The 24,156-nt window shown below is 48.7% G+C and overlaps 2 protein-coding genes across 7 annotated transcripts in view; one reads left to right on the forward strand and one right to left on the reverse strand.

Annotated features, from left to right (window-relative positions):
* Positions 1-97: 97 nt before the first annotated feature.
* On the reverse strand, positions 98-23,473 carry ABCC10 (ATP binding cassette subfamily C member 10). Of its 4 annotated transcripts, XR_004355778.1 has the most exons (23): positions 17,457-17,536; positions 16,646-16,842; positions 14,359-15,727; positions 12,869-13,096; positions 12,502-12,658; positions 11,670-11,809; positions 11,124-11,203; positions 10,804-10,975; positions 9,683-9,781; positions 9,259-9,448; positions 8,829-8,906; positions 8,252-8,443; positions 7,693-7,828; positions 7,109-7,304; positions 6,037-6,380; positions 5,708-5,877; positions 5,252-5,412; positions 4,586-4,839; positions 4,134-4,279; positions 3,572-3,660; positions 3,262-3,374; positions 1,016-1,254; positions 98-707 (listed from the first exon to the last, which is right to left on the reverse strand). XR_004355778.1 is itself a non-coding variant. In XM_032681367.1 (22 exons), the coding sequence occupies exons 2-22, from the start codon at positions 16,825-16,827 to the stop codon at positions 1,119-1,121; spliced, it is 4,632 nt and encodes a 1,543-aa protein (XP_032537258.1). In that variant the 5' UTR covers positions 16,828-16,842; positions 23,373-23,473; the 3' UTR covers positions 741-1,118. The 4 variants fall into 4 exon arrangements, 3 of the variants coding, with proteins under 3 accessions (XP_032537258.1, XP_032537259.1, XP_032537260.1); XM_032681367.1 differs by lacking the exons at positions 98-707; positions 17,457-17,536 and adding an exon at positions 23,373-23,473 and having other exon boundaries at positions 741-1,254; XM_032681368.1 differs by lacking the exons at positions 98-707; positions 17,457-17,536 and adding an exon at positions 23,073-23,219 and having other exon boundaries at positions 741-1,254.
* ZNF318 (zinc finger protein 318) overlaps positions 23,315-24,156 on the forward strand; it is a 28,079-nt gene continuing 27,237 nt past the window's right edge. For all 3 annotated transcript variants that reach the window (XR_004355776.1, XR_004355777.1, XM_032681365.1), the window contains exon 1: positions 23,315-23,732. Coding sequence is in view for 1 of the 3 variants with exons in the window: in XM_032681365.1 (XP_032537256.1) it covers positions 23,367-23,732 (366 nt within the window). In the remaining 2 variants the exon portion in view is untranslated. The remainder of the gene's footprint in view (positions 23,733-24,156) is intronic.

Below are 24,156 nucleotides of genomic sequence, written 5' to 3' on the forward strand. Positions count from 1 at the left end.
GGGAGAGGGGACTGGAGCTTCAGCAGAAAGATTATTTTTTTAATACATGGATGGATGATGTACCTTTATCAAATAAAACAAGCCCAGAAACAGTGTATCAGAGAATCATAAAATAATTTCAGTTGCAAAAGGCCTCTGGACACCAACCTTCTGCTCTCAGCAGATCCAAGTGGATCAGGTTGCTGAGCTACTTGTTCTTGATGAGTATCTCCATCACTTCCCTCAAGAATGCAAACCCAGATTACAGCTGCAGGGGTGGAGGTGGCTCCTGCAGCCTCAGGGAAAGGAATGGCACCTAACTCAGGACAGCATAGCAAAGGTGTGTACAGGCTAGACATTGCCATGAGAGTGTTGGGAAGAAGGGGAAAACCTAAGACTGAGTCCAAGGGTGCTAATGGGAAGAGCAAGACCCTAAAACTGAAAACAGCTGTGGGTTTGTGCAGCTGAGAGCAGAGCAGGAAGGACAGAGAGCTTCCCTTAAAGAAGTGGTCTTGAAATAAACTAACCTTAAAGGCCTTTAATGTAATTGCATTCTGGCCTTCAGAGGAAGGCCTTCTCCACTGTAAACTGGATGAAAGCAGCAAGGTATCTGGGTGCAACCTTCTGGGCTTGGAAAGGTCAGTGCCTTCAGAAAGTAGAAGGGAGCAGGTAGGGTTGTCTTTGTGCAGAGCAGGCACCACTCCTCTATCTCATGAGGAGGTATGTGTCTGGGGAGGAAAAGGGGCAAGGACCTGAATAACTGAGCTTCACAAGGAGGTTTCCACTTTATTTTACATTGTATACGTGAGATTAAGTCTCAAACTAGGAGTTAGTTACTGATTCTTCAGTCAGTAGAAAATCCCTCTGTAATCTCAAAGGGGAGCCTTAGAGGGGAGCAGTATCCCACCATCCAGGCTTGCATGACTCTAAACACTAGGTCGCATGTTCCCTATTAAAAGAAAGGTCCCAGCGCCATGCTTCTGTCCCTGAGGACAAATAATCGCTATCTGCAGGAAGGAATAAGCCCTTCTCTCACCTCAGCAGCTCCTGTCCCTGCAGGGACAGGGCTGGTGGCTGAGCTGAAAGGAAAGCCAGGCACTGAGCTGGAAGGGCTGCCTGGGCACAGCCCAGGAGGGAGGTCATTGCTGCCTGCTGTGCAGGAGGTGCTGGAACAAGGAGCCATCTTTCTGGCTTAAGCGGGTGGGTGAATCCAACTCTGCCACTCTCCCAGCTTGCATCACCAGCACACGGTCTGAGTCCAAGATGGTGTTCAGCCTGTGGACAACAAATGCCAGGACATACGTTGGTGGATCTGAGGAGAAACTCTGGATACTGCTTCCCCTGCTGTTAAGGGTGGCCCAAGTCATGCCCAACACTAGGATCTGTGGAGGATCTCCCTCTGCACTCAAGGTCGCAGTGCAGTTCAGCTCCCCAGAGAGCCCCTGTGCACTGCTGAAATGTATTACCTCTCAGCAGACCATGGTGATACCTTCCAGCTGTTGGGCATGGCAGGGCACCAGGAATGCAGAGGGAAGTTCTGCATGCCTGATTCTGGGGTTGTACAAAATGTCTCCAATCCCACAGGGGTTAGTGAGTTGCTTCCGTTTGCCCCTACATTTCCTCACCTGCCACCTCCTGAGGGCAGTGGAAACGCACTTGTGCATCAGCTGTCATTCCCTAGCAGACTTGCATCTTTGCTTACGCCACCACCATCAGAGGATTTGTGGTTGCCAGACTGCCAGCCACAGGACCCACTGCACACATATGTGCCCAGTTCTGCCCAGACTGCTAGCAGGGCAGCAACCTCTGGCCCTGCGTGGGGAAGACAGGGCAGCAAGAATGCCTTTGCACAGTCGTGCACTGTTCAGTGTGGAACTATAGCCCTATAAAGCTGCAAGTCACAAGGAAGACACTGCCCAGGATTTGAGCAGGCAGAAAGCATTATGGAGTTCATGACTCTGGTTACACATTCATCCCAAGAGAGTGCAGGCTGCAGCACTGGAAGTGACTTGGAGGGGCAAGAGACAAGTACAGAGTAATTTCCCATCCTAGATTTCCCCAATCCAATTAAGGGTTCACCCAAAGCTGAATGGCAAGGAAGAACAATGGGTACAGAACAACCCCATCATCACCTCTCTCTCCTAACTGCTCTCCCCTATTGCTCTTCATCCAGTGGAAGAGGGGCTGGAGCTATCTTCAATTCAGGTTTGCTGCCTTGCCTTCTGCCACTCCTTCCTCTGCTGGTTCTCCTCTCTAATTACTCCTCCATTAGAGGTGACCTCCCCACACCCAACCCAAACACACACCTCAGCCCACAGTGCCCTTGTGCTTCTATTCTATTTATGTATAATATCCCTAGTGTAGGAACCACATTCCCTTCACACCCCTCCTTGCCTCCCTCCTACATGATGTATTTAACAAGACCCACTCGATTCACTTGCCAGGCCCAGCCCACCCTGCCTGTCATCCATCACTCCCACTTGTGTGCAGCAGGACACCAGCCCCTGCCACCTGCTCATTTGATTTTTATTTTTGTGGTAACCTCTGTGCTTTGAAAAAAACCTCCACACATTTCATAATCCTCCTCCAAATTCTCCTCCACTTGGCAAGAGTAGGAGCAGAAAACACCATCTAATGCTGATCCACCCCTTCTCTGCGGTATTCATGTTTTGCCCTCCTCCCTCCAGCTGTAACCATCCACTGACCACTCTTACACTAAATCTCTCAGATGTGGGGCAATCACTGTTGTCCTGTCCTGCCTGGGCAATGTCTATGTTACTGAAATCGGGTGCAGACTGGGACCAAAACTCAGGATTTTGGAAAACAGAACTACCCAGGAGCTGGCTGCAGCCCTTTGCCGCCGGCTGTCCTGCAGTGCCCTCTACTGAGCCGGAGTCACCAGCTTCCTGCCCCACCCCTGCTGGTCTCCACACTGCTCCTTTCTGTAAGATTACTTTTCCATTACTCTTCACCCTAACTTGGCAGAACCACAAGGCCTGTTTCATCCATTCCACGGATCCCAGGAGGCAGTGCCCAGGAAGAGCAGTCTGTGACACGATGCAGCATTTTGCCCTTTGTTGACACCAGTTTCTGGGTACAACATTTTCACATCCAGTTATTCCCAGCATCCGGCAGAAAAGGCAACAGGCAAAGTCTAGCTTTTGCACTTGAAAAACCTTATCACAGAGCTGTTCAGCTTGAGCCCCAGGCATGGCATGTGCGGCCACCTCTACCTGTGAGTGGCAGGACAAATTTAGGTGCAGAGTGCTGCTTCCTCCATACCTGTGAGCAATCGTCAAAACAGTTTTGTCAGCGAAGCGCTGGCGGATGGTCTGCTGCAGCAGCTGGTCTGTCTTCTGATCCACACTGGCTGTGGCCTCATCAATGCACAGCACCTGCCAGGGACAGAGAGTGAAGGGAGGTCCCAAGCACCACAGCAGAGACCTCAGTCCCTGCCTAGAGACAGCCTGCGAAGTTAGCACAGGATGTCTGTTCCCATCACACCTCCAACTCTGCAGTGCTCTCCTTTGCTGTCCCCAGACAGCCATCAGCAGCACCCTCCCCCTCACTCCAATGGAGGCAAGACACTCACCTTGGCCTGTGTCAGGAGGGCCCTTGCCAGACACACCAACTGCCTCTGTCCCACAGACAGACTCTTTCCCAGCTCGCTGTCCAGTCCACCTGCAGGGGTCAAGATCAGCAGTCACCCCACCTGCACAGGGTGCACAGGGTCCCAAACGGCACCCCCAGTCCAAGGTTTTCCTAGTAGCACAAAAAAATCCCAGTCCTGCTCAGGCCCAGGCCCTGGGAACAGTAGCCTTTACACTTAGACAAGCAACATCTGGCACAGAGATGCCATGCTCCCCTAGAACTAAGGCCTGGCTTACCTCTAAGGCACTGCTCTAACATCCACTGAGAACTGGTCTCATCACCAACACTCTGCCACCCAATCCATCACCTGCTAGTCCCTTGCCACTAAATCTCAGAGAATGCCACCGGGTCCTACTGACCTGTTCCCGCGCTGGTTTCTAGCATGACCTCACCTAACTCATTCTCTATGGCATCCACCTGGCCCCTTTTCCTCAGGTCCCTGAGCTGAGGCCTTCTCTCAGCACCAGTGCTCACCAGCTGCTTCTCTCTGGGTTCCAACTCACCCAGCTGAGTAACAGCATCCCGCAGGTGGCACTGCTCCAGTACTTCACGGAGCTCAGCATCCGTCCATTTTCCCTGGGGGTCCAGGTTCTCTCGGATTGAGCCACTGAACAAAAATGGATCCTGGGGGATGATGGCCAGCCTAGATCTGCAAGCAAATGAGAGCTGAAGGTTCTGCAGAAAAGCAAAGGCCTGCTATTTTTTTCATGAGGTGTCTTAGCTTGCTACAAATCTTAAGAGTCACAGAGACAAGGGTCATATATTCAGCCTGGTTTCCTTAGCACATCTGTTCAGAAACAACAGAGAAACTCATAAGAAGCTGCCACAGTCAGACAAGAGGGTGCCTTGACAGTGAGTCCTTTACTCCTCACTCTTCACTTTGGCATCCAACCACTGACAGCTCTCAGCCTCCAGGCCCCGTCAGCTCCCCTTCACTCTGCTCAGCCCTCCATACCTCAGCTCCTCCAATCCCACCAGCTGGCTGTCAACACCATCCAGGAGAATTCGGCCTGATTTCAGCTCCACCATACGGAAAAGGGCCAAGAAAAGGGTGGATTTTCCAGATCCTGTGCGACCCACAATCCCCAGCTTCTCTCCAGGATAAACAGTGAAGCTCACACGGTCAAGTGCATTAGGCAAGCCCGCTCTGTAAGCCAGGACCACTTCCTGGAACTCCAAAAGCCCCTGGTTTGGCCAGTCAGCAGCAACCTAAGAGGGATATCCAGGTGAGAAAGGGTATGATAGTGACTGTCATCTTCAGCCCCACCTCCCTGCAGGCCAAGCCCCCTCCCTCCCTTCAGATGGCTGCTTGGCTTCTGAGCAGAACCAACATACAGCTCGGTTCCAACTCCAGCCCACTCCTGGGATTGTGTTTCTCTCACAGCTATCTAGCACCTGTTCTGCTCCCCTACTCCTTCCCATCATTCCAGCCTTCACCAACTCCTGCCAGAGATTCATCCTTCCCAGGGGATGTACTGGTAAAAGATGCACGATCAAGGTGGTTTCTGTGGGTGAGGGCCCTCCACCCATTCACCGGAACCCTACAGTCTTCCCAGGGGAAAAGTGCAGGGCACAGAGCCAGAAGATGGGCCAGTCCCCGAGAACACATCTGAGCTTTTACCTGGACCAATCTATCCTGAGGCTCCATGGGGATGTCTGTAGTGTATTCCTCTGTCCGCTCCACACTCACCATCATGATCTCTGTGTGAGTAAAGCTGGAAATGAGGTCTGAGAGCAGGCTTGTGACAGAAAGGGCATATGAGAGTGCCAGGCCCACAAGTCCTGTGAGGACAAAAGCATAAGCAAGAATGTTACCGGCAAGGAAGAAGCTGGGATCTTGGTGGCTGGACAAAAAACACAAAGGAAAAGTCAGGACTCTGGAGACTGTGATCCCACTTCAGGATGATGACAGAAGCAGGGACAGGAGCTGAAGCACTACATTGTGGGTGACTTGCAGAGGGACAGGGAGCAGGAGCTCTTACTCCAGTGTAGGAAAATGTGCAGCTCTGGGCTAGGAGAGGTGGAACTCCTAAGCCACAGCTTTGGAGTGGACATAGATCAATCCCTGGCAGTCTACCTGGATTTCCCAGTTGCTTCTGGTGCTGGATGATGGCAATTCCTGCAATAGCAGTAACGACAGCAACTCCAATCATCTGCAAGCGGATGTCCAGCCACTCCATTGCTGTGTTGCTGGCAAAGAGGCAGCGCTGGTTCTGCTCCAGGCGCAGCTGATTCTCCAACTCAAACCTGTCAGGCACAAAACAGAGGTTTGCATCGCTCAACCTCCATTTCTGTTGCCCCAGACCAAGGGATTTCCAGCCACCCTATAACCAGCTCCACATCAGGAAGGCCCTGGCCTATAAAGCCAAAGCTCTGTCTCTTTGGGCACTTGCACCTTCCACTCACCTCTGTGTTGCCCGCATGGCTCTGATGCTGCTCAGTCCCGAGAGGGTCTCTGAGAAGTGAGTGTAGATGGGAGACAGGGTGACACTGTAAAGGCGCTTGAGCTCCCGGGATGTCTGTCGGTAATAGCGCTGAATGGAGAAGTAGAGTACAGCCAGAGGGAGTAAGACCAGACCAATCCAAGGAAGGCCATAGGTTATTATCACTAGCATGCCCAAGAAACTGTACATGTTGGCCAGGAAGATGTTGAGGACAAATGGCAGGCTCTCATCCACACAGTACAGGTCTGAGGAGAAGCGGTTCAGAATTCGGCCTGTTGGTGTGGTGTCAAAGAAGGTGACTGTGGCCTGGCAACAAGGGAACCAGAAAGTAAGAGCTGCAGTGAGATCCAGCCACAGAACAGTGTGCGGGAGAGCAGCACCAAGAGGAGCACAAAAGGCCACAAAGGGATGGCCCACAGCCCACTTCCTTTCCTCAGCTGGAGCAGAAATCTCAGCTTCCAAAGCCCACATCCACTAGCAGTCAAACAACTCACGCTGTTCACATGGTAAAAGAAAGCAGCCCTTCTGTAGCAAATGTCAGATAGCTACCCAGACAGCAGTCACTCAGATGCCATATTTGCCCACCAGCAGCAAGTGAGGCAATTCTTGCCTCTAATTCTAACGCTACCCTGAGGACCCAAGGAAAACCAAAATATAAAGTTAACTTGCACATGCAGCATCAGCCCTAAATCTTGCTTAATGGCTCCTTCAAATCTCATCTGAACCTGATCTTACAATCCTGCAAAAACTACTTTGACTCAACTGGTCCTTATCATGGGTGTATATCTACACCTAATGAGTGAACAAATGCAGGTGGCAGCCATAAAACACCCCCCCATGGAATGAACAGGGCACACTTTTAACTCCAGCTTATTGGCCCCTTGTGCCGGCTGTGGTGCAACTCTTTTTGGATATAGGCCTACCAGCCAATACCAGAAGAAATTCTAATCTACCTCCCACATCCTTACTCCCAGATATGAGAAGAATGTCAGCTTACAGGAGCCTCAGCCTGCCCTGGACTTTCTGCCCATTACCTTTAGAGCCCTCTGGAGCAGTCGGTTGTGAATGACAGTGGCAGCACGGAGAGTGCCATAAGCAAAGAGGAATGCCCGAAGAATGGTGAAGAGGGAGTTGGCCCCTGCAATGCTCCCATAAACTATAAGGTAGAAATTCACATCCACTGAGCCATTGGAAGGGACCGGGGTAGTGTCCAGAGCTTGAATGGGGAAGCTAGAACAAAGGAGGAAGAAGATTATGAATCTGCCAAGGTCCCCCTGAAAGTAAACTCACAGACAGGGCATGAGAACGCAGGAGCATACTCAAAGGGAAATCAGGATACTTCAATACTCCTGCAATATCCCTTTGGAATGTTGGGACAAACACTCTGATTACTGTGCAGCTAGGCGTCTTCCATCAGCTCCAGGCAGAAGCCCTTTGGGCACCTCATCACGTCACAGATTTTGATTCTCTTTGTCAAAGCAGCCACACACATCCCTGCAGTGAGGTGCTCAGCTTATCTATCCCCGCTCTTAATACGGATCTTTGCAGGAAATGCACTTAAGGACAAAATGGATGTGTTTCCAGCTTCCTCTGGCACCTCCAGACCAGATTCACTTACACAAGCCCAGCAACGGAGAAGAGAAGCAGCTCTGGGGAAGGCAGGGAAGCTGAACAGATCATCGCAGAGGTATTTGCTGTCTGAGATATGCTGGAGATCCAGTATGACAGCCACCAATCTGATATATTTCTGGATGCTACAGAGAAAGACAGACTACATAAAAAGGAATTCAACTTTTAAATCAGCAAATATGAAGCAGAAAAGCTGGAGGAGAAGCTGCTGGACAATTTTTGGATTGCCCAGTCTAGTCTTCCCCTGTTAGTAGTAGAGCAGGAGCAAGGGAACAGCCTTGAGCTGCAGCAGCAACAGAGCACTGCTAAAGGTGCGGTAATGCAACTGCAGCAGTGAGACACCAGATTCTATTCCCACATGTGCCCCCTCCTTACTAAAGTATCTCCTTGAACTACTTTAATTTGGAGAAAAGAAAAGGAGTCTTCCTGCTCCAGGGAGAATGATTAAATCCCCAGCCTCTTTCCTTCCCTTGGACTCCATGGAACCAGGCAATGAGATGAGAGGACAGGAATGTCAAAAGAAACGTGCTGCTGGGCCACTGCCTCACCTTGCATCAGGAGCAGTGAGAAGAGGATCGATAACGCCAACCAGGTGCCCACTGCCAGCCAATATGCCTTGTACACCTGAAAAGCCACTGCCCCTTCTTTCTTCTCTTCTTCCTTGTGAATGAGATTATTGTTTTGGGTTGATTCTTCTTTCTCTGTCTCTATGGCCTCTTCTTGTCCCTGTTCATCGGGGGCTGTGGGAATGGAGGCAAAAGCAAAGGTCAGTGTGATGTTAAGTTCTTCCTGCAGCTGCTCCTTGCTGTGAAGAGAGCAAGTCTAGGCTATAAGGGAGACTTCTCTCTCCTCTTTCAAGACAGGTGCACTAATGCTGGCAGTTCTTCATCCAAAGCTGGACTACAAGTGGAACAACAGGTTCAAATACTGCTCCAGACCAATACCCAATGATATGTGGGCCTCCTGTCCCTCTGTATACACAGTACCCACAGATCAGCACTGCCACAGCAGAGCAAGGTGGTGGGAGCTCTGCTCTAGGGCCAGCAGCCATCAGGTACAGGTTCTGTCTGGGGGGTCAAATGAGCTGTGCTGTGCCAGCCACCCTCAAGCTTGCCAGGAACAGACCTTTATCCTTCTGCTTCTTGTCCATATCCTTGCACTTGGGGAAGGCTTCAACAAGTGGCAGGATATCAGCTGGTGTGCCTGCAAAGACAGACATGCAAATGCTTCAGCATCTGTGAGGAACAGATGCCAGCTACCCACTGCTGACCCAGTTTTGTTCTCTCATAACATTCCTTCCATTATGCAGCAACTGCATTCTTGCTCCATTTAACCTGCTATGGCCTCCTGCCTTATCAGCTCCCCACACCTAGGGTTGTCCTGTTTTATCTGTGCATCTGCACATTCTCTTCCACTCCGTCTTTGCCCACATGCAGTGTCCTCAAATTCTTTTATCATTGGATTCCCCACTAGTTAATCCTAATCCCTTGTGTCCACCTTTGCTCCAGCCATTCCTAGATACCAGCACAAATGAATGCCTGAGAAGACAGTGTACCTGTCTTAACTATTCTGCCATTGTCTATCAACAACAAGGCATCGGCCTTCTCCAAAAACTCCGTCCTGTGGGTACAAAGGATCCTGGTCTTGTGTTTGAGAACTCCAAGAATGCATTTCTGCATAATATGGTTGGCTACGTCTGCATCAACAGCAGCTAGGGGATCATCAAGGAGGTAAAGCTCTTTCTCCTGAGAGGGAGACAAAAAAACAAGGATACAGCTCCTGGCCCTGCTGGAGCAGGCAGTGCTGTAAAGAAAAGTGCAAGCACCTCCGTGTGGCACCCTGCCAGCATCTTTAGGCTAGCACAATGTGCTTTAAGACATGCTGCCAGAGCTCCCTGTACAGCTGGGTGCTTCCAGACTCTTCACATCTGACTTGGCATTGGGCATGATCTGCCACACAATAACTCCTTTGTTATTTACCTGATAAACAGCTCTGGCAAGGGCTACTCGAGCCTTCTGTCCCCCACTGAGTGTCACACCATGTTCACCCACCTCTGTCTGATCACCTGCTGGTAAAATCTGAAACATTCAAGAAAACCCATTTAGAAAGGACAGGAAACTGCTGGGGACCCAAAACCAGGACACAGGGGTCCCTGTCCAGTCTCTGGCAGTAATTCCTAAGGGTGACACCTTACCAACAATTAAACAACGGAACAGTCTATACACTGATTCTACAGACAACTGGCAAGCTTAGCATTTGTGCAACCAAAATCTCTTCTGCTCCAGAATAGAGTGGTCACATCTGAACTACCCATTGAGAGCAACTTCTGGCCCGAGATAATCACATGTGGTAATTTTATACGACAGGAAGAGCTGTGCCTGCATCAAAATCGTGCCAGGGTCCTTCCAAACAGTTTAGCAGTAAAAACTATAGCATTTCAGTGGCCATAAACAGTTTCCTCTGGATTTGGTAGCACAGGCATATTCTACTACATCTCAAAAATCTTGCCTTTACTGAGTATTCATAGCTCTTGCCAAAGCAAACAGGAGCTGCCAGTGCACTTGAGAAAATCAGTCATTGGCTCATAAACTGGGAGGAGAAGGCTAGCTCCCTACCATATATACAGTCAGGTTTACTGGCTAATACAGCCATAAGCCTTAAATTTAGGATATGTGTATTACTGACAGGAGTACCACAGACTTAGCCCTTTCCAGATCCCAAAGAAGCTTCTGATCCAAAAAAAAAAAAAAAAAAAAAAAGCCGCTGATAGGTTATGCCTGAAAAACCCAAAAATCATCAGCTCTGCAAGAACAGCTCCTGTCTTCAGGCAGCTTTTGGATCAAGAGCTTTCAAGGATCTAGAACTTTTGGCTCAGCAGCAAAAGAAATCATCCAAATTGCTACCAGAGTGACTTCACACCTTAAAGAATTATGAGGACACCAGGAATGGTCTGGGATTGGTAATCAGAGTAACACTGTGTGATTGGGACATTGGAAAAACAGTCTATACTCTGAAAGAATGAGAACCACTCCCATTGAAGCTCAGGTTGGTCGCAAAAGCTGCAAGAAGGCCCAGACAGGTTTACAGTTTAGGCACTCACATTCAAGTCCTCAGAGAGGGCACAGGCCTCCACCACCTCCTCATACAGCCTGGCATCATATTCCCGCCCAAAAAGGATATTTTCACGGATAGTGGTAAACTGTATCCAAGGTTCCTGTGTGGCCAGACCAAATCCTTGCTCCAGGTCACAAATATACACTCGCCCACCTTGTCTGCAAGCATACCAGAAATGGGTGAAAAGGGCAACAAAGGAAAACTGTTGGCAGATCAATATGGCCTACAAACAGAGATAGCACTAGACAGTCCCCACCTGCCGTGGCATGGAAGGACCAGGCAGGGAGAAGTCTTTAGGCTACTTACTTTGTGAGCTCTCCAGTGATGGCTGCAAGCAGAGAGCTTTTGCCAGAGCCGACCTTCCCAACAACCCCCAGGAGCATCCCCTGCAAAGGGAAATGAAAAGAAGCAAGCTGATGTGCTAATACAAGGAAGCTTGTCCAGATTTCCTGAGCCACACATAGCTTGTAAGGAAGCTGACTGCTAGGACTGTCTCACAGGTTCAGCAGTGGACCTGGGTACAGTTGTTGAGTAAATCAGACTCCTGATATGACAGGACACAAATTTGCAAAAAGTGTTAACTCTAGAGTTCTGCTCTGTTGCCTGTCCAATCCTCTTCTGCAGTGATAGCAGAAAGCAAAGGGAACTGGTTCATCTTGTCTGTAAGCCATGCCTGGATGTCCTCTAGCACCCTTCAGCTCTGAGACGTGATATGTGTCCTGTGCCTCTTGACTAAGAGATTTTGATGCACAGCTCCTAAGATGAGGAAAACATGCAAATATGCCACCTCTGCTCCATTATTTGGCTTCTTTACTGTCATTCTTCCATGTTACCTCCTGTGTCCTTGCTCACCTTTCTCACTGACAAGTTCTCAATGTGCAGTTGTAGAGTGCCTGTGGATAAGGGCTGCCTGGTGCTTTCCTCCTCAACCGGCATCCATGAGAAGGCCGCACATCGCATCTCCATGGCAGTAGCAGTATCTGAAGGGCCATCTGCAAGTGAAAAGCAGTACAGCATTGCACAACTATGAAAAGGCCAGAAAATTAAAGGCACCTGGCATCACAAATACTATCAGCTTTGTTCCCAAATGCATGAGACCACAGACATGGCACTGCTGTGATGCCCCTGACCCAACAAAAGAATGAGACTCTTGCCTGTTGACTTGCCCCAAACTTACACCTCCCTTCCTCCAACCCTCCTGTCTCCAGCTCCCACCAGACACACATAGCTGTCAAGGAGACACTGTAAGGATATAAACCTGGTTTTATTATTGCTGAAGAATGGCAGGGAGCTGGCAAAAGGCAATGAAGGAAGGAAAGGGAGCTGAGATGGCTGAGGAGAGGGGCAGCCACTCAAGCCTTTCTGCCCAGCTAAGCCAAGTTTGTTGACGGCTTCAGTGCCAGAAGAGCTTTGGTCAGATAACAGAGCAGCTTCTCCTGGGACACTAAGGCCAGGGCTCTGTGGGGACAAGCAGTGGCTTATGCTCGGTAAAGTGGAATGTTGCAGCCTTGTCTCCTGTTTTCTACAGAAATGAAGTGTATTCACTCTGCCTCTGACAACATCTTGAATCACAGGGTGACAGCCAGCTGGCCTCCAGTACTGTCCCTGGGCCTCACACCTCAGCTCCCTGCTCTGAATGTCCACTGTCTAGGGTCCCAAGCCTGGCAGCTTCCTTCACCATTACCTAGGGCATAATAAGCTTCCAGGTCCTGGTCCATGAGTTCAAGGAAACGCTGGATTCGATCCAGGGAAACTTTGGCTTCCAAGGTCCCATACAACACCCATGGGAAGCTGTTGAGGGGTAAAATGAGCATCCCAACAAGGGCCAATGTTGTGAACACCTGCATAGGTAAGCAAACAACCATGAGTTGGAACCAGTACCACCCTTGCATCTTGTATCCTCCCTACAGCTTCACCAGGGAGAGCCTGCCGAGCCGTGGGGAGTCACAAGTTGGGTTTATTTCCCAGAGAAGATGCCTCAGGACTGCAGCCCCACTGTAGATTGTGCTCTGCACAAGACAAGTTTGGACCTCTCCCTACCAATTACGCACCTTTGTGGCAGTGAGCTGGTGACCCAAAAGAGCATAGGTGACGAAGATGGCAATGGAGATAACAACAGGCAGTGCTGCCCACAGGTACACGCACACTGCATCCAGGTAACTCATGGCCCGTAACTTCTGCAGCTCTTTAGCCCGGCAGGCATTTATCCTGGTGCCAAAGTGCTTCTCCCAGGCGTAATACTTGATGACACGAATGCCAGATAGGAACTCTGTCATTAGCTGCAGGCAGTGAGGAAAAACACATCAAGCAAACAGTGCCTGCCTATGCACCAAATACCAGCCAGGCACCTGGACTGTGGCCAGGTGTGCAATTGTTTCCTGCTAAGGTTCAGGCTAGAGATACCAGGAACCATTTATTGCTAACAGACTTAAACTCAAGTGGCAGCTACTGGGAGCTTTGTGCTCCCTCATTCCACCAGCTTCTTCAGCCACCCGTGCTGTGTACGACTCAGGAAAAGGCAAAATATTACACCACTTTCCAGCTGAAAGATGTGCAACACAGGTGAAGGGATACGTGGAATTAATGGCTCCAACTGGGATACCATTTACCTGTATAGACCTGACAGTATCTTGAGATAACAACACCTGACTCTCAGGCCTGGTGCTGCCCTGACAGCTAGTCTGTATCCAGAGCCTGGCTGGCTCTCTTCTAGCAACTCTGGTGTCCCTGGAGGACGCAGTCCTCTCATTTCTGCTCTCAGGTCAACATGTTCAGAGTAATGTGACGTGTTGGTGGCCAACATGAAAGAAAACTAATGAGAAAGTTCACTCATAAAAACAGTCTTATAATATTTGGAGAAAGTCCAGCATAATCACATATGACTAGATCACCTTCTGTTGGGAAAATGAGTATTTTTAAAGCTCCCAACAGTTCTGACATCGAGTTGACTTAACATTTCATGTTTCCAAAGCGTGATAGAAATTGTGAGTGAAACCAGTGTCCCCTCAGAGATACAATGCTAAAAAGTGGTAATCAAATGCTTGACAAGTTAGGTGGCACTGTAAATATGCGAAAAACAGTGGAAAAGATGACTTAAGAGTGCCAAGCTTGAAGTGATATAAAATTACATCTATGATCATTGCCTTTGTCCAGACTGCAAGCCACTTAACCATTCTTGGTGTTACTGGATCAATAGTATGGAAGCATCTCTAGAGGAAGCAATTGGGAGTCCTACCTTAACTACTACACACAGAAAAGAAACTTGCAAGGGAACCTGAATTAGCCCGGGGGCAAGACAAGCATTAGAGGTTCACTGTCTTATGGGTGGTGAAACTGTGTCACCCTGGAACACTTTTGCACTAAGTGTCTGTGTATGTGTGTGTGTGTATGTGTGTGTGTGTGCCCCCTCTGGCATTTTCCCCAACAGCTGTGATTCAATTAATTTGCCTTGGATCATGACAGGTGGCCAAAAAGCCAACATTATGAGATAAAAAGGGAAAAATACAGCAATAAAATCAGACAGCCAGTAACTGCCCCTCACCTTGACCCGTGTGTCCTTGTGTTTCAGCATCTCCTTGCTGTTCATCATGATGTAGTTAGCTAAGATCTTGTTGATGGGCACAAGCAGCAGTGACAGGATCAAGCCTCCCAGAAAGGCTACCCCCACTTGCTGGTAGAGGAGGTAGAGGGTAATGACAAACTGGAAAGGCAGGCTCCACACCTCATGAAAACTGAGGCAGAAGTTGACCAATCGATCAGTGTCCGTGCTCATGAAGTTGACAATTTCCCCCACAGTGAAGCGGGTGAGGCTGGTGCTGCTGACACGCAGAGCCTTGCGGTAGATGGCAGAGATGAGGGCAGCCCGTACCATCAGTGTCACCTTGTTCATCTCATAGCTGAACTGGTTCCGCAAGAGAGCGCTCAGGAAGGAGCCAGCAAAGAGCCCAAGGGCATAGAGCACCCCATGGCTCAGGGGCTCCTGCCGTGACTCCATGAAGTTCACCAGCAAGTTCAGAAGCAGAGGACCTGAAAAACCCAGCAGGTTGCCAGCCAGCTTGAGAAGTCCAAGGGAGTAGAAACGAAGCCCAAAGGCCGCATGAAGGACTGAGAAGAGTCGCACGGCCTTCTGGGCACAGCGCGAACTGTCCGGAGCATTGCTACTCCCATCACCTCCAGCAAGGATTGGGCTGGTAAGAGACACTGTCTCCTCCTCTACGTGATGCAGAGCTGCCTTCTTCTGCCAGCAGAAGTAAAACCGATTACAGACCGTGGCAGCCTGGAGCTGGCGAGGAAGCACATATACATCCTGTGGCCGGTTCAGCTTCCCCTGATAGCCACGCTTCATAAGAGGGTTCATCCAAATGTAAAAGAAGCGCGAGAGCCAGCTCTCACCGTCTTCTGCCACTGTCTGCTCATCAAGCACTGGGATTCCTGGCTCTGAGGTGAGCTGGTCTTGTTGCCAGGAGCTATTGATGGAGAGGAAGTCTTGCCTGCCAGCGGTGGGGAAGAGGCAGCTGACTATATAGGCAAGCAGAGACACCAGCTGCAGACAGAGAATGATGAACCTGGAGGAGGCAGCAGGATGGGAAGGGGACCAAGTTGTCCCACTCTGGCAGTACCACACCAGTGTGATGATGAAAGAAGGTAGGGGTAAGAGAGTGAGGAGAGCCAGGGCCACAGGGCCCCTGGTAAAGCCGTGAGTGGACCTGCAGAGCATGAGAAGAGCGAGACCATGCACAAGCCATGTCAGGGCAGCAGTGCCGTTGGCCAGCACTTCCAGGTACACAGGGCCCAGCTCCTGCTGGGAAATGGTGGCTGGGATGGTATCAGCAAGGAACAGGCCAGCAAGTACGAAGGACGTGGCGATTCTGCACCCCCAGCCTGACCTGCAAGGCACACCAGAGCCAGACCTTGAGGAAGAAAGAGCAGTGAAAAAAATTACAGTTGAAATTCCACCACCTCTCAGTCAGTACTATCTTTTCTTCCTTTCCTCTTTCCCTTGTTTATGTATTCACTCTTACTTAACCTCCCGGATTTGTAACTTTTTCTGACTGTAAGCATTGCTAAACTACATTAGGTCAATATAGCCCAGACTCTGATCAATACCAGAGATTCAGATGCTATCAAAGAATAGCCTTTCTCTAGAGAAATTTCTTTGCAAACTGTGATATTTTGTGGTCAAATCAGGCTCCAATCCTTAAGAATTAACACCAAAAAAGAAGTATATTTAACCTTTTCAATACAAATTCTGGATGATCAAATATCCTGTGTTGCATTTTTGATTTCCTTTCCTGTGTGATATTTTGTCTAAAAACATTATTTTTATCACTGTTGGTTTCAGTGGTGCTGTGTACGTAAAGTCTATAACCTGCTGCCCAACAAAACATTTCATTATCACTCGGTTCATTATCATTTGTGGCCTTTCAATATCACTGAACACTACCATGTTTAAAAATTTCAGAAGAGGATAAACAGCAAAGCAATTTTTGGTTTCTCTGAACCCCTTATTACCTTATATACATCTTCTATGCCACATTGCATTTATATCCTCTCCTGGAATACTCCCGGTTTTCCCAATCCTCATTCACTGCAATTATTTTTAGTTACTTTCTGTGATTTTACGCTTACTATTCCCTCTGTTCTTTCTGGATTCCTTTCTGTACACCATATTCTGAATTAGGACAGATGCTGACAAATATATTAGCATAATATTTTGCCCTTCCCTAGATACATATTCAGCACATTACAGGGAAGTATAATTTTCATCCTTTCCACCCCACCTCCAGTCCCACATAATAATCAAGAGCTAGACAAGTCAGTTGTCATACCTTGGAGTGCCAAGGAAGCAGGCACTGACCACCGCAAGGATCACATGAGGGATCACATTTAATGTCAGCTGGTTAAAGCAATGGCCAACGCTGCCATGAACCCACACGGGGAGTGGATCTTCTGGACTGGTCCCACACAAACCAGCCAGGATGCTCTCCATCCTTTGCTGGTAATTCAGCATGAGAGACAGGAGGTCCTAGGGTAAAGAGAAAAACAGCATGAGGTACAGGAGGAGAACTACAGCCCCAGCCCAAGTAGGACTGTGCTAAGAAATTAACAAAGAGCTAGAAGCAATTTCCTGGGTCATAGTCCACGCCCTGCCATTCTGCACTTGCTATCATATAATCTACTTCACAAAACAATCAAGCTTCAGTTTAAAATAAATTACATTAATCATTCCCCTAAGTCCCCCTGGGACCTCAATGCTCTGTGAATTGGAAGCTTTCTGCTTATTTTCGGGCTGATTTTTTCCCCCATGGCAGGTTTATCCTCTGAAACTAGTATAAGGAAGTATTTGCCTTTCTATTGATCAGTCTGAAAAATATTCTGAGCTGCTTGAACAATAACCTATCCAGTACATCTCCACGTTCTCAACACTTCCCACACCGGTACTCCTTAAGACAGCGTGTAACATTAAACACCCTCCACATGGCAGGAGAGGCTGCAGATGTCCATCCTGAAAAGCAGGCGGTACCTCCAAGCTACACCGGACTTGGTAACCAGTCCTCTTTGAGTGCCGCCCCGCGGACCGAGGCACACCTGGGCAGGCTCGGCTTTACAATGATTTCTGCTCGCCCCAGCCCGTCTCACCTCCAGCCCGAGCCCGGCTGACCGCCACGGGCTGGGCACGGGGGGCACTGCGGCACCAGGGCCGGGGGACGCGACGCCGCCACGCCGGCCCCCCCGGCACAGCCCTGGGCCAGGGCCAGCCCGGCGACCGGCTCGCCGGGCCAGGGGGCAGGCGGAGTGGCCGCCACGTGCCCGGGGCGGGCGGGACCCCCGGCTGCTCCCGCACCCCCCGCGGCCCTGCCCGGCCCGGCCCCGCCGTACCTCGGCTCAGCGCCGCGCCCGCCCCGCGCGCCCCCTGCGGGCCCGGAGGACGCGCCGCAGCCGGGGAGGGCGCCGGGCAGGGATTCGGTCAGGAGCGGGAGGCCGAGATAAGGAGGAGAAGCAAACGAATTCAACGTGCACGCCTCGTTCTTCTGGTTAAAAAAAACGCCAAACCTCAAACTAAAAATCAGTCCCCAGTCATAAAAAAAAAAAAAAGTGATTTCTCACAAAATCCCCCTAGTTCCCTCCTGGGGATCTTATCCCTCTCCTCCTTTTCCTATCATATTTAGTTCTTACACCAACAGACACCAGAGGCACATTTCAGAGTTGCAGAGTCACTGTGTCGACCAGCACAGGACCACTTTAGTGTCCAAATGTCACCACCGGCAGGTATAGCCCAGGCAGTACTTCTGCAGGTACAAATGTGCTTTCAATTTGTGAAAGCAGGTGCTTTCAAAGGTACAGCGTTCTCTGCTCGTGGCAGATGACATTACTGCAAGAACACTTTGCCAACAACAGGCCTCGTGCAGTAACAGCTGTGCACAGCAAGACCATGATGTTAACCTGACACAACCATCTGAATAATACAAGCTAAAAATTCCATTCCATCTCACCTCTACTGTATTCGGTGGCTATGCCTGTCTGGAGCATAAACACACCCATGCAAGCAGGATGCTCAAATCTTTACTACAAGGGTATGTTGCATTGAGGGGGTGAGTGGATGCTCGACCTTCCACTGAGAGAAAACAAAATGGAGAGGACCTCCAGCCTCATCCCCTCTGGACTATTACTCAGAAACAGGAGTGTGCTGTAAACATCATCACACCACCTGGCAATTTCAGCTGCTACTGGTGAGTTTTATAGCAGTTCTTAATGCTTCCCTGTCCCAAACCTTCCCTCAGTACTCTCTTGCTAGGGAAAACAAGCATATCCCTGTAAATAACTCATCACAGGTAGAAAAGTTTACTTTCAACATGCAGCTCATCAGAGATATAATAAAGCATACTCTCAGCTTAGAAGTGTTATCAGGGGGGTGCCAAGGAAGGAAAATATCAGTAGCATTCAGGTCTGAGACAACAGAACAATCTGGCTGAGGGAGTCTGGAACAGCAGAGAAGAGCTTGGAGGCCACAGTACCCTCTAAACATAGTTACAACTGAAAGGAGCAGAAGAGTGCATTTTTTGTCTCTCTCTCTCTCTCTCTCTCTCTCTCTCTCTTTGTTTAATTGTTGTCTTTTCTCACATCCCTGAAAACAATCTTTGCCTATGTGTCCAAGTTGCAAGGCTGCCTTTCTGTGCCCAAGCCGGATGCTGATACTGTACACTCTGTGTATTTGGCCAGTCTGCTCTTTTTCCCCACAGGTCATCCAAAGGTTTCTAGACTTAACTTTATTGAAGAGGCTGTGAAGGCAGCAAACTCTCAAAACAGCAAATAGTGGATGTGTGAGGCTGCAGCACTGAGCTACACACAAGCAAATCTGATTTCACATTTCATGGTTCTGATGTCTTACATATTTCCAAAGGAAAACAAAACAACAACAACAAAAAAAAATCAAAAAACTTCAACCAACCAACCACTTTCCTTGTCTTGATAAGATACCAGAGAAGTTCTCAAGTATCAACAAAGACCATCCTTTCTCCCTTGAACTAATCACTCTAAGAGCTTTTTCATTCAACTACATTGTGTTCTAGCATTCTCTTTTTTTCTCGAGCTGTATTCTGCTTGCTCATCTCTCTTAACTGCTTCAAGTTCAAAACCACGAACTTTTCCATTTCAACCAAAAGACAGACAGCTCTCTGATGCCACAGATTCCTTTTGGTACAAAAAGCATTACCTACACTCATATGAGAAAACAAACACCAAGAAAGTATTAAAAAAGGAACCCTAGAATACCAATCAACCCTAACTGTTCTGGAATCTGCCTGTACATTTAAGTACACTTAAATAGGAGCACAGCAAGAATCTAAATAGATGTTCCTCCTTTTCAGCTTACTTTTGGCTATTTCCCCTCCTCCTGAATATTGCTGCCCATGACAGTTACTGCTATGTATTTGATTGATTTAAGATGTGTGCCATGGAGTACAGGCTTGTGGCTACATTGCTTACAAAGTACCTTGCACACTATAAATAATCACACACCTGGCATTTATGAAAAAATCAGAGCCTTCAACATGGAAAAAAACCCCCATCAACATCAGGTTTAATTTAATCCACCTCCATAGGCCACGCAGGCCAGATTTTATTAATTGTCTATTATCCAGAGTTTAATGCTCTAGATTGATATAGCCACAGTGAGGAAGTGCTATCTGCCAAAGGGAGACTGCCTCCCCCCCTTCTCTTACGAGTTCATTTTGTAACAGATTACTTACTACCCCTCCCAGACTCAGGGAATCAGTGTAGGCTGCATGCCCATTCCCCTGCCCAGCTAAAAGTAAATATTGAGCTGAAACAGAAGCCAGCCTAGATAAGTCTTAAATTCAGAAATATCAACCTTGTAATTACAGATGTAAAAATCTCTGAAAGCAACTGTCTGTTTAGATGCATTTTCTGTGCTCCCAGCCAGGGCTCTGGTATCAGCTGAACCATCCTCAAATTCCCTGATGTCATGACTAAGGAAGGCTTGATTACTCAGCTCAGTCCAAAATTTTTCATGAGCAGGCTGGTTTGCCTGGACCTGAAGACACAAGATACATACTGTGCCCTGTTTTCCAGGTAAAAAGTAATGCCAAGTTCAGAAGACAGGAATATCTTCCACCACATCTTCTCACGAGAACACCAATTTTGTCATAAAAACACAGAAATTGTCTTTGTTCTTACTCATAGCCTGTCCATTTAACATTACAGGGAGTGCTGCATGGTTGTCTCATGACCCTGGATCTAGTCTTGACTCAGACATAAGAAGGTAAGAAATTATAATTAAGGTATTACATTTTTCTCTGTTACTGTTTTGCTTCTTAAACCCAATGGTCCAACCTGAATTAACTTAAATTCGGATTTCTGATTATTCGTTCATAATGAGATACCGCTAACTTTTCTCATTCTGTTCTTTTTCAATGCATTTGCCCCCTGACTTTCTCAGTCGAGGCCTAATGAGAATTCAGAGACGCCTTATTACCCCAGCATTGCCCTAAGCATCCAACTAGCTAAAATCCCTTCCCTCCAAGCAGCAGCTAATTGCAAGTTCAACTATGAGCTTTGGAATTCCAAAGAGGAGTTTAGGAGCTGTACTTAGAGCAGACTGACTGCAACATCTTTTGTCTAATGAGAGTCTGGAGCACCAGTCACAGGAGTGTTAGAAAAACCTCTGCAAAGCAGGTAAGGACCTCGCCTGACTTTTTCAATTCCTGAGACAAACTGTACTGCTTCCTCTTCCAAAGGTGTGAAGACTCTCAATTTGCTCTGCACCATCAAGCCCAGATTTCAGTACTGATTTTAAGAATAATTTAACTGAATACCACTGTGGATGCTCAGTCCCTTTAAAAACTTAGCTCAGTAAGGCATGTAATTGAAAGATGACACTGCAGCTAGTTCAAAACGTGCTTATAAATTGCAATTATAAATTGTAATTTTAAAGTGATATTCAGTAAGATGACAGGGTGCCACAAAATGTTAATGAGCACTAGTTAGTCTCCAACAACTGGCATTTTTCTCTTCTGAACTCTTTTAACACCAATATATAGGGTGTTTGCTTTCTTTTTATCATTTCTGCCTTGAGCAGTTTACTTACTGGTGCACAAGTAAGATGTTTTAATGAACTTCCAGATTCGTTTTCAGTATCTGGATTCCTTCATCTTCCAATTGCCTCTTAAACCTATGACCACCACAACACCTCCTGTAGATCTCCTTTAGACATAAGGCAAAAGGAAGCTAGAAAAAAAATTCAAGTTCTGGGGGTTTTGCAAAATTTTTAGATATTAGACACATAACTGTTATGTAAAACTGATTTAAAAAAAAGAGAATTTGCTTGGTTTCTTGGGTTTGTGGCTTTTTACTCTTGACTGCTTTGAAACCAAACTGTGGTTTAAAACTGACGTAAAGAAAGCAACAGCATGGAAGAGATGTCCAAACCCAAACAACTCCATTTTCTCACTCTTACTAGGCTATTTTTACTGACTTCAGTTGGTAAAACTGAACGTTGATAAAGACACCTGACTCTAATACACAAAAACATGGTTTTCCTTTTAATGAAGACACAGAACACATTTGGGATAAGAGCATACTCCTTATAGCGATAAACTACTTGGACGCAATCTACATGAAAAAAAATAGAGGAGAAATTGCTACATACACATCAGTTTTGTAGCTATATTAACACACAGCTCTGTGCCTCTCCAATTGTCTCTGAACCTGTTGCTCAGGGTCGTGAATTGGAACAGCTTGAGCATCCATTGCCTCCACCTCCATTGTGGTTTGCTCCCAGCAGACTGCTTCTGTGAGGCATCCTTAAAGATGAAATTCTTATCCCAGGATACTTGTAATTGAATAAAGATCACCGATAAACATTATCAGCCTTTGGACAGAGAGGGAAGGAGTGGACAGTGGTAACAAAAAATAAGTCTTTATATAGCGCGTGCTTATTTTGGCAATTGGTGTAACTGAGCGCATTTCCTGAGCCTGTGCAGCGACGCACTCAGGAAATGTCAAAGTGGGTCAGTTAAGTTTTAATACAATTGTACTAAACCACTCCTAGCAGAAATACCTTATTATAGTATCAGGCAGACCCCCATCCATCAGCCTACTGCTCTTGGTTGCCACTATTTAAAAATAGTATGCTTCAAATGGTGTGTTGTGTTCTAGCAAACACATTCCCAAACTGACTGGGTCTTCAAATACAAGCCCTCACATGTTGTTTAGCTAAAAACAAATTACAAACTTAACACTGGAAACTTCTCCCCATCCATAAGCAAGATATTAAAACTCGGAAATTTTGGAAATGAACAGCTTTATGAGAACCTTTGTTCCTCTGCTTTCCCTTCTTTCCACTGCTATCCCGTTTCAGTTACTTGAAAACTCCTCCTCGCCGGAGACAGCCCAGAGCATCAAGTAGGATAATGTGTCAGCCTTCACACGAGAATCGAAGTTTCGCAGTCCCACACCAAACAAGGTCGGTAGCAGGTGGTCAGGTGGGGCGAGGGAGGAGGCGGGAAGCCATTTCCTATCTTGTCATCCCTGCTCCTGGTACACAGAGCTTGGAAATTAGTTCAGGATTTTTCTGAGCCGGAGCCTCAGCACTGCCGCATCGAGCAACTAAGGATTGCTCTTAAACACACTTCTCCCGGAGGACAACAGGACAACACCCGTCCCGACCAGCTCCATACCACAGTGCGCGGAAAAAAACCCCTAACAACATAACGCAAAACAACAAAAAAACCCAACCAAAGTTCCCCAGTCACTAACGACGGGGACATAAGCGTAGAGAGACGGACAGAAGGAGGGATGGCCGAGCGCGGTGGCAGCAGCTCCCGCCTCCCGCCCCCCCACGCCACACGTGACGGGGGCCCGGCGGCCGCCATTTTGTGCGGGCGTCCACAGGTACCGCCCCCGCCCGGCCCGGGCTCCCCCCGCCCCCCCGCCCGGCTCGGGAGCGCGCAGGGCTGCCGCCGGCGGCGCGCACGCCCTGGGGGGCCGGGTCGGAGGAGCCGTCGGGACCCCCGGGCCGCCGGCGCCATCATGTACCGCTCCAGCAGCGGCCGCTCTGGCCCCTCGTCCTCCTCCTCGTCCTCCTCCCACCGGCTAAAGGAGGGCGGCTCGTCGGCATCCCGCGCCTCCCGCTTCAGCACATCGGGGCCGGGGCCGGGCCACGGGCGGCCTCCCCCGCCGCTTCCCGCCGCCGCCGCCGCCTCACCGCCGCGCTCCGCTTCGCCCCGTCCGCCGCCGCTTCGCCGCCACCGGTCCCCGTCGGGACACCGCGGGCCCTGCCGCCGGTCCCCGTCGCCGCACCGCAGCAGGAGGTTGCCATCGCCGCCGGGAGGAGCGGGGCTTGGCGGGCCCCGGGGCCGCCGGGGCAGCGAACACGGAGACAGCGGCAGCAGCCGGGTAAATAGTGCTGGGGGATCGCGGTGGGGGTCCTGCCCCCTCTCCCAGGGGGCTGTCAGAGCCCCAGACTTAGCCCGGCGTGATCCTTGCAAAACTGAACCGGCCCTGGGCTTTCCCCGTGTCGAGGGAGAAGGGCGATTTCATCCCTGTTCCTTAGAGAGCCAAATGGAAAATTGAAACGATAAAAAAAATTCTTTCCATTTTAAGCAGTGTTTATGCATTGCATTTTTATTTCTGTCTTATCGGCTGGAGCCGTTTTAGATAAAGCTCAGAGATGATGCTGTCTTTTGCTAAGGCAGAGATTGTAACGAGTTACTTAACTCCATTTAACACTTTGGTTTGTGTTAGTGCATAAATATCCTTTAAGTGATGGGAATATAACTTTTTTAATAGGATGTTGAATGAGTACTTTGTGTGAATTCTT

The sequence above is a fragment of the Chiroxiphia lanceolata genome, chromosome 3, assembly GCF_009829145.1.
Source record: "Chiroxiphia lanceolata isolate bChiLan1 chromosome 3, bChiLan1.pri, whole genome shotgun sequence".
Lineage (NCBI taxonomy): Eukaryota > Metazoa > Chordata > Aves > Passeriformes > Pipridae > Chiroxiphia > Chiroxiphia lanceolata.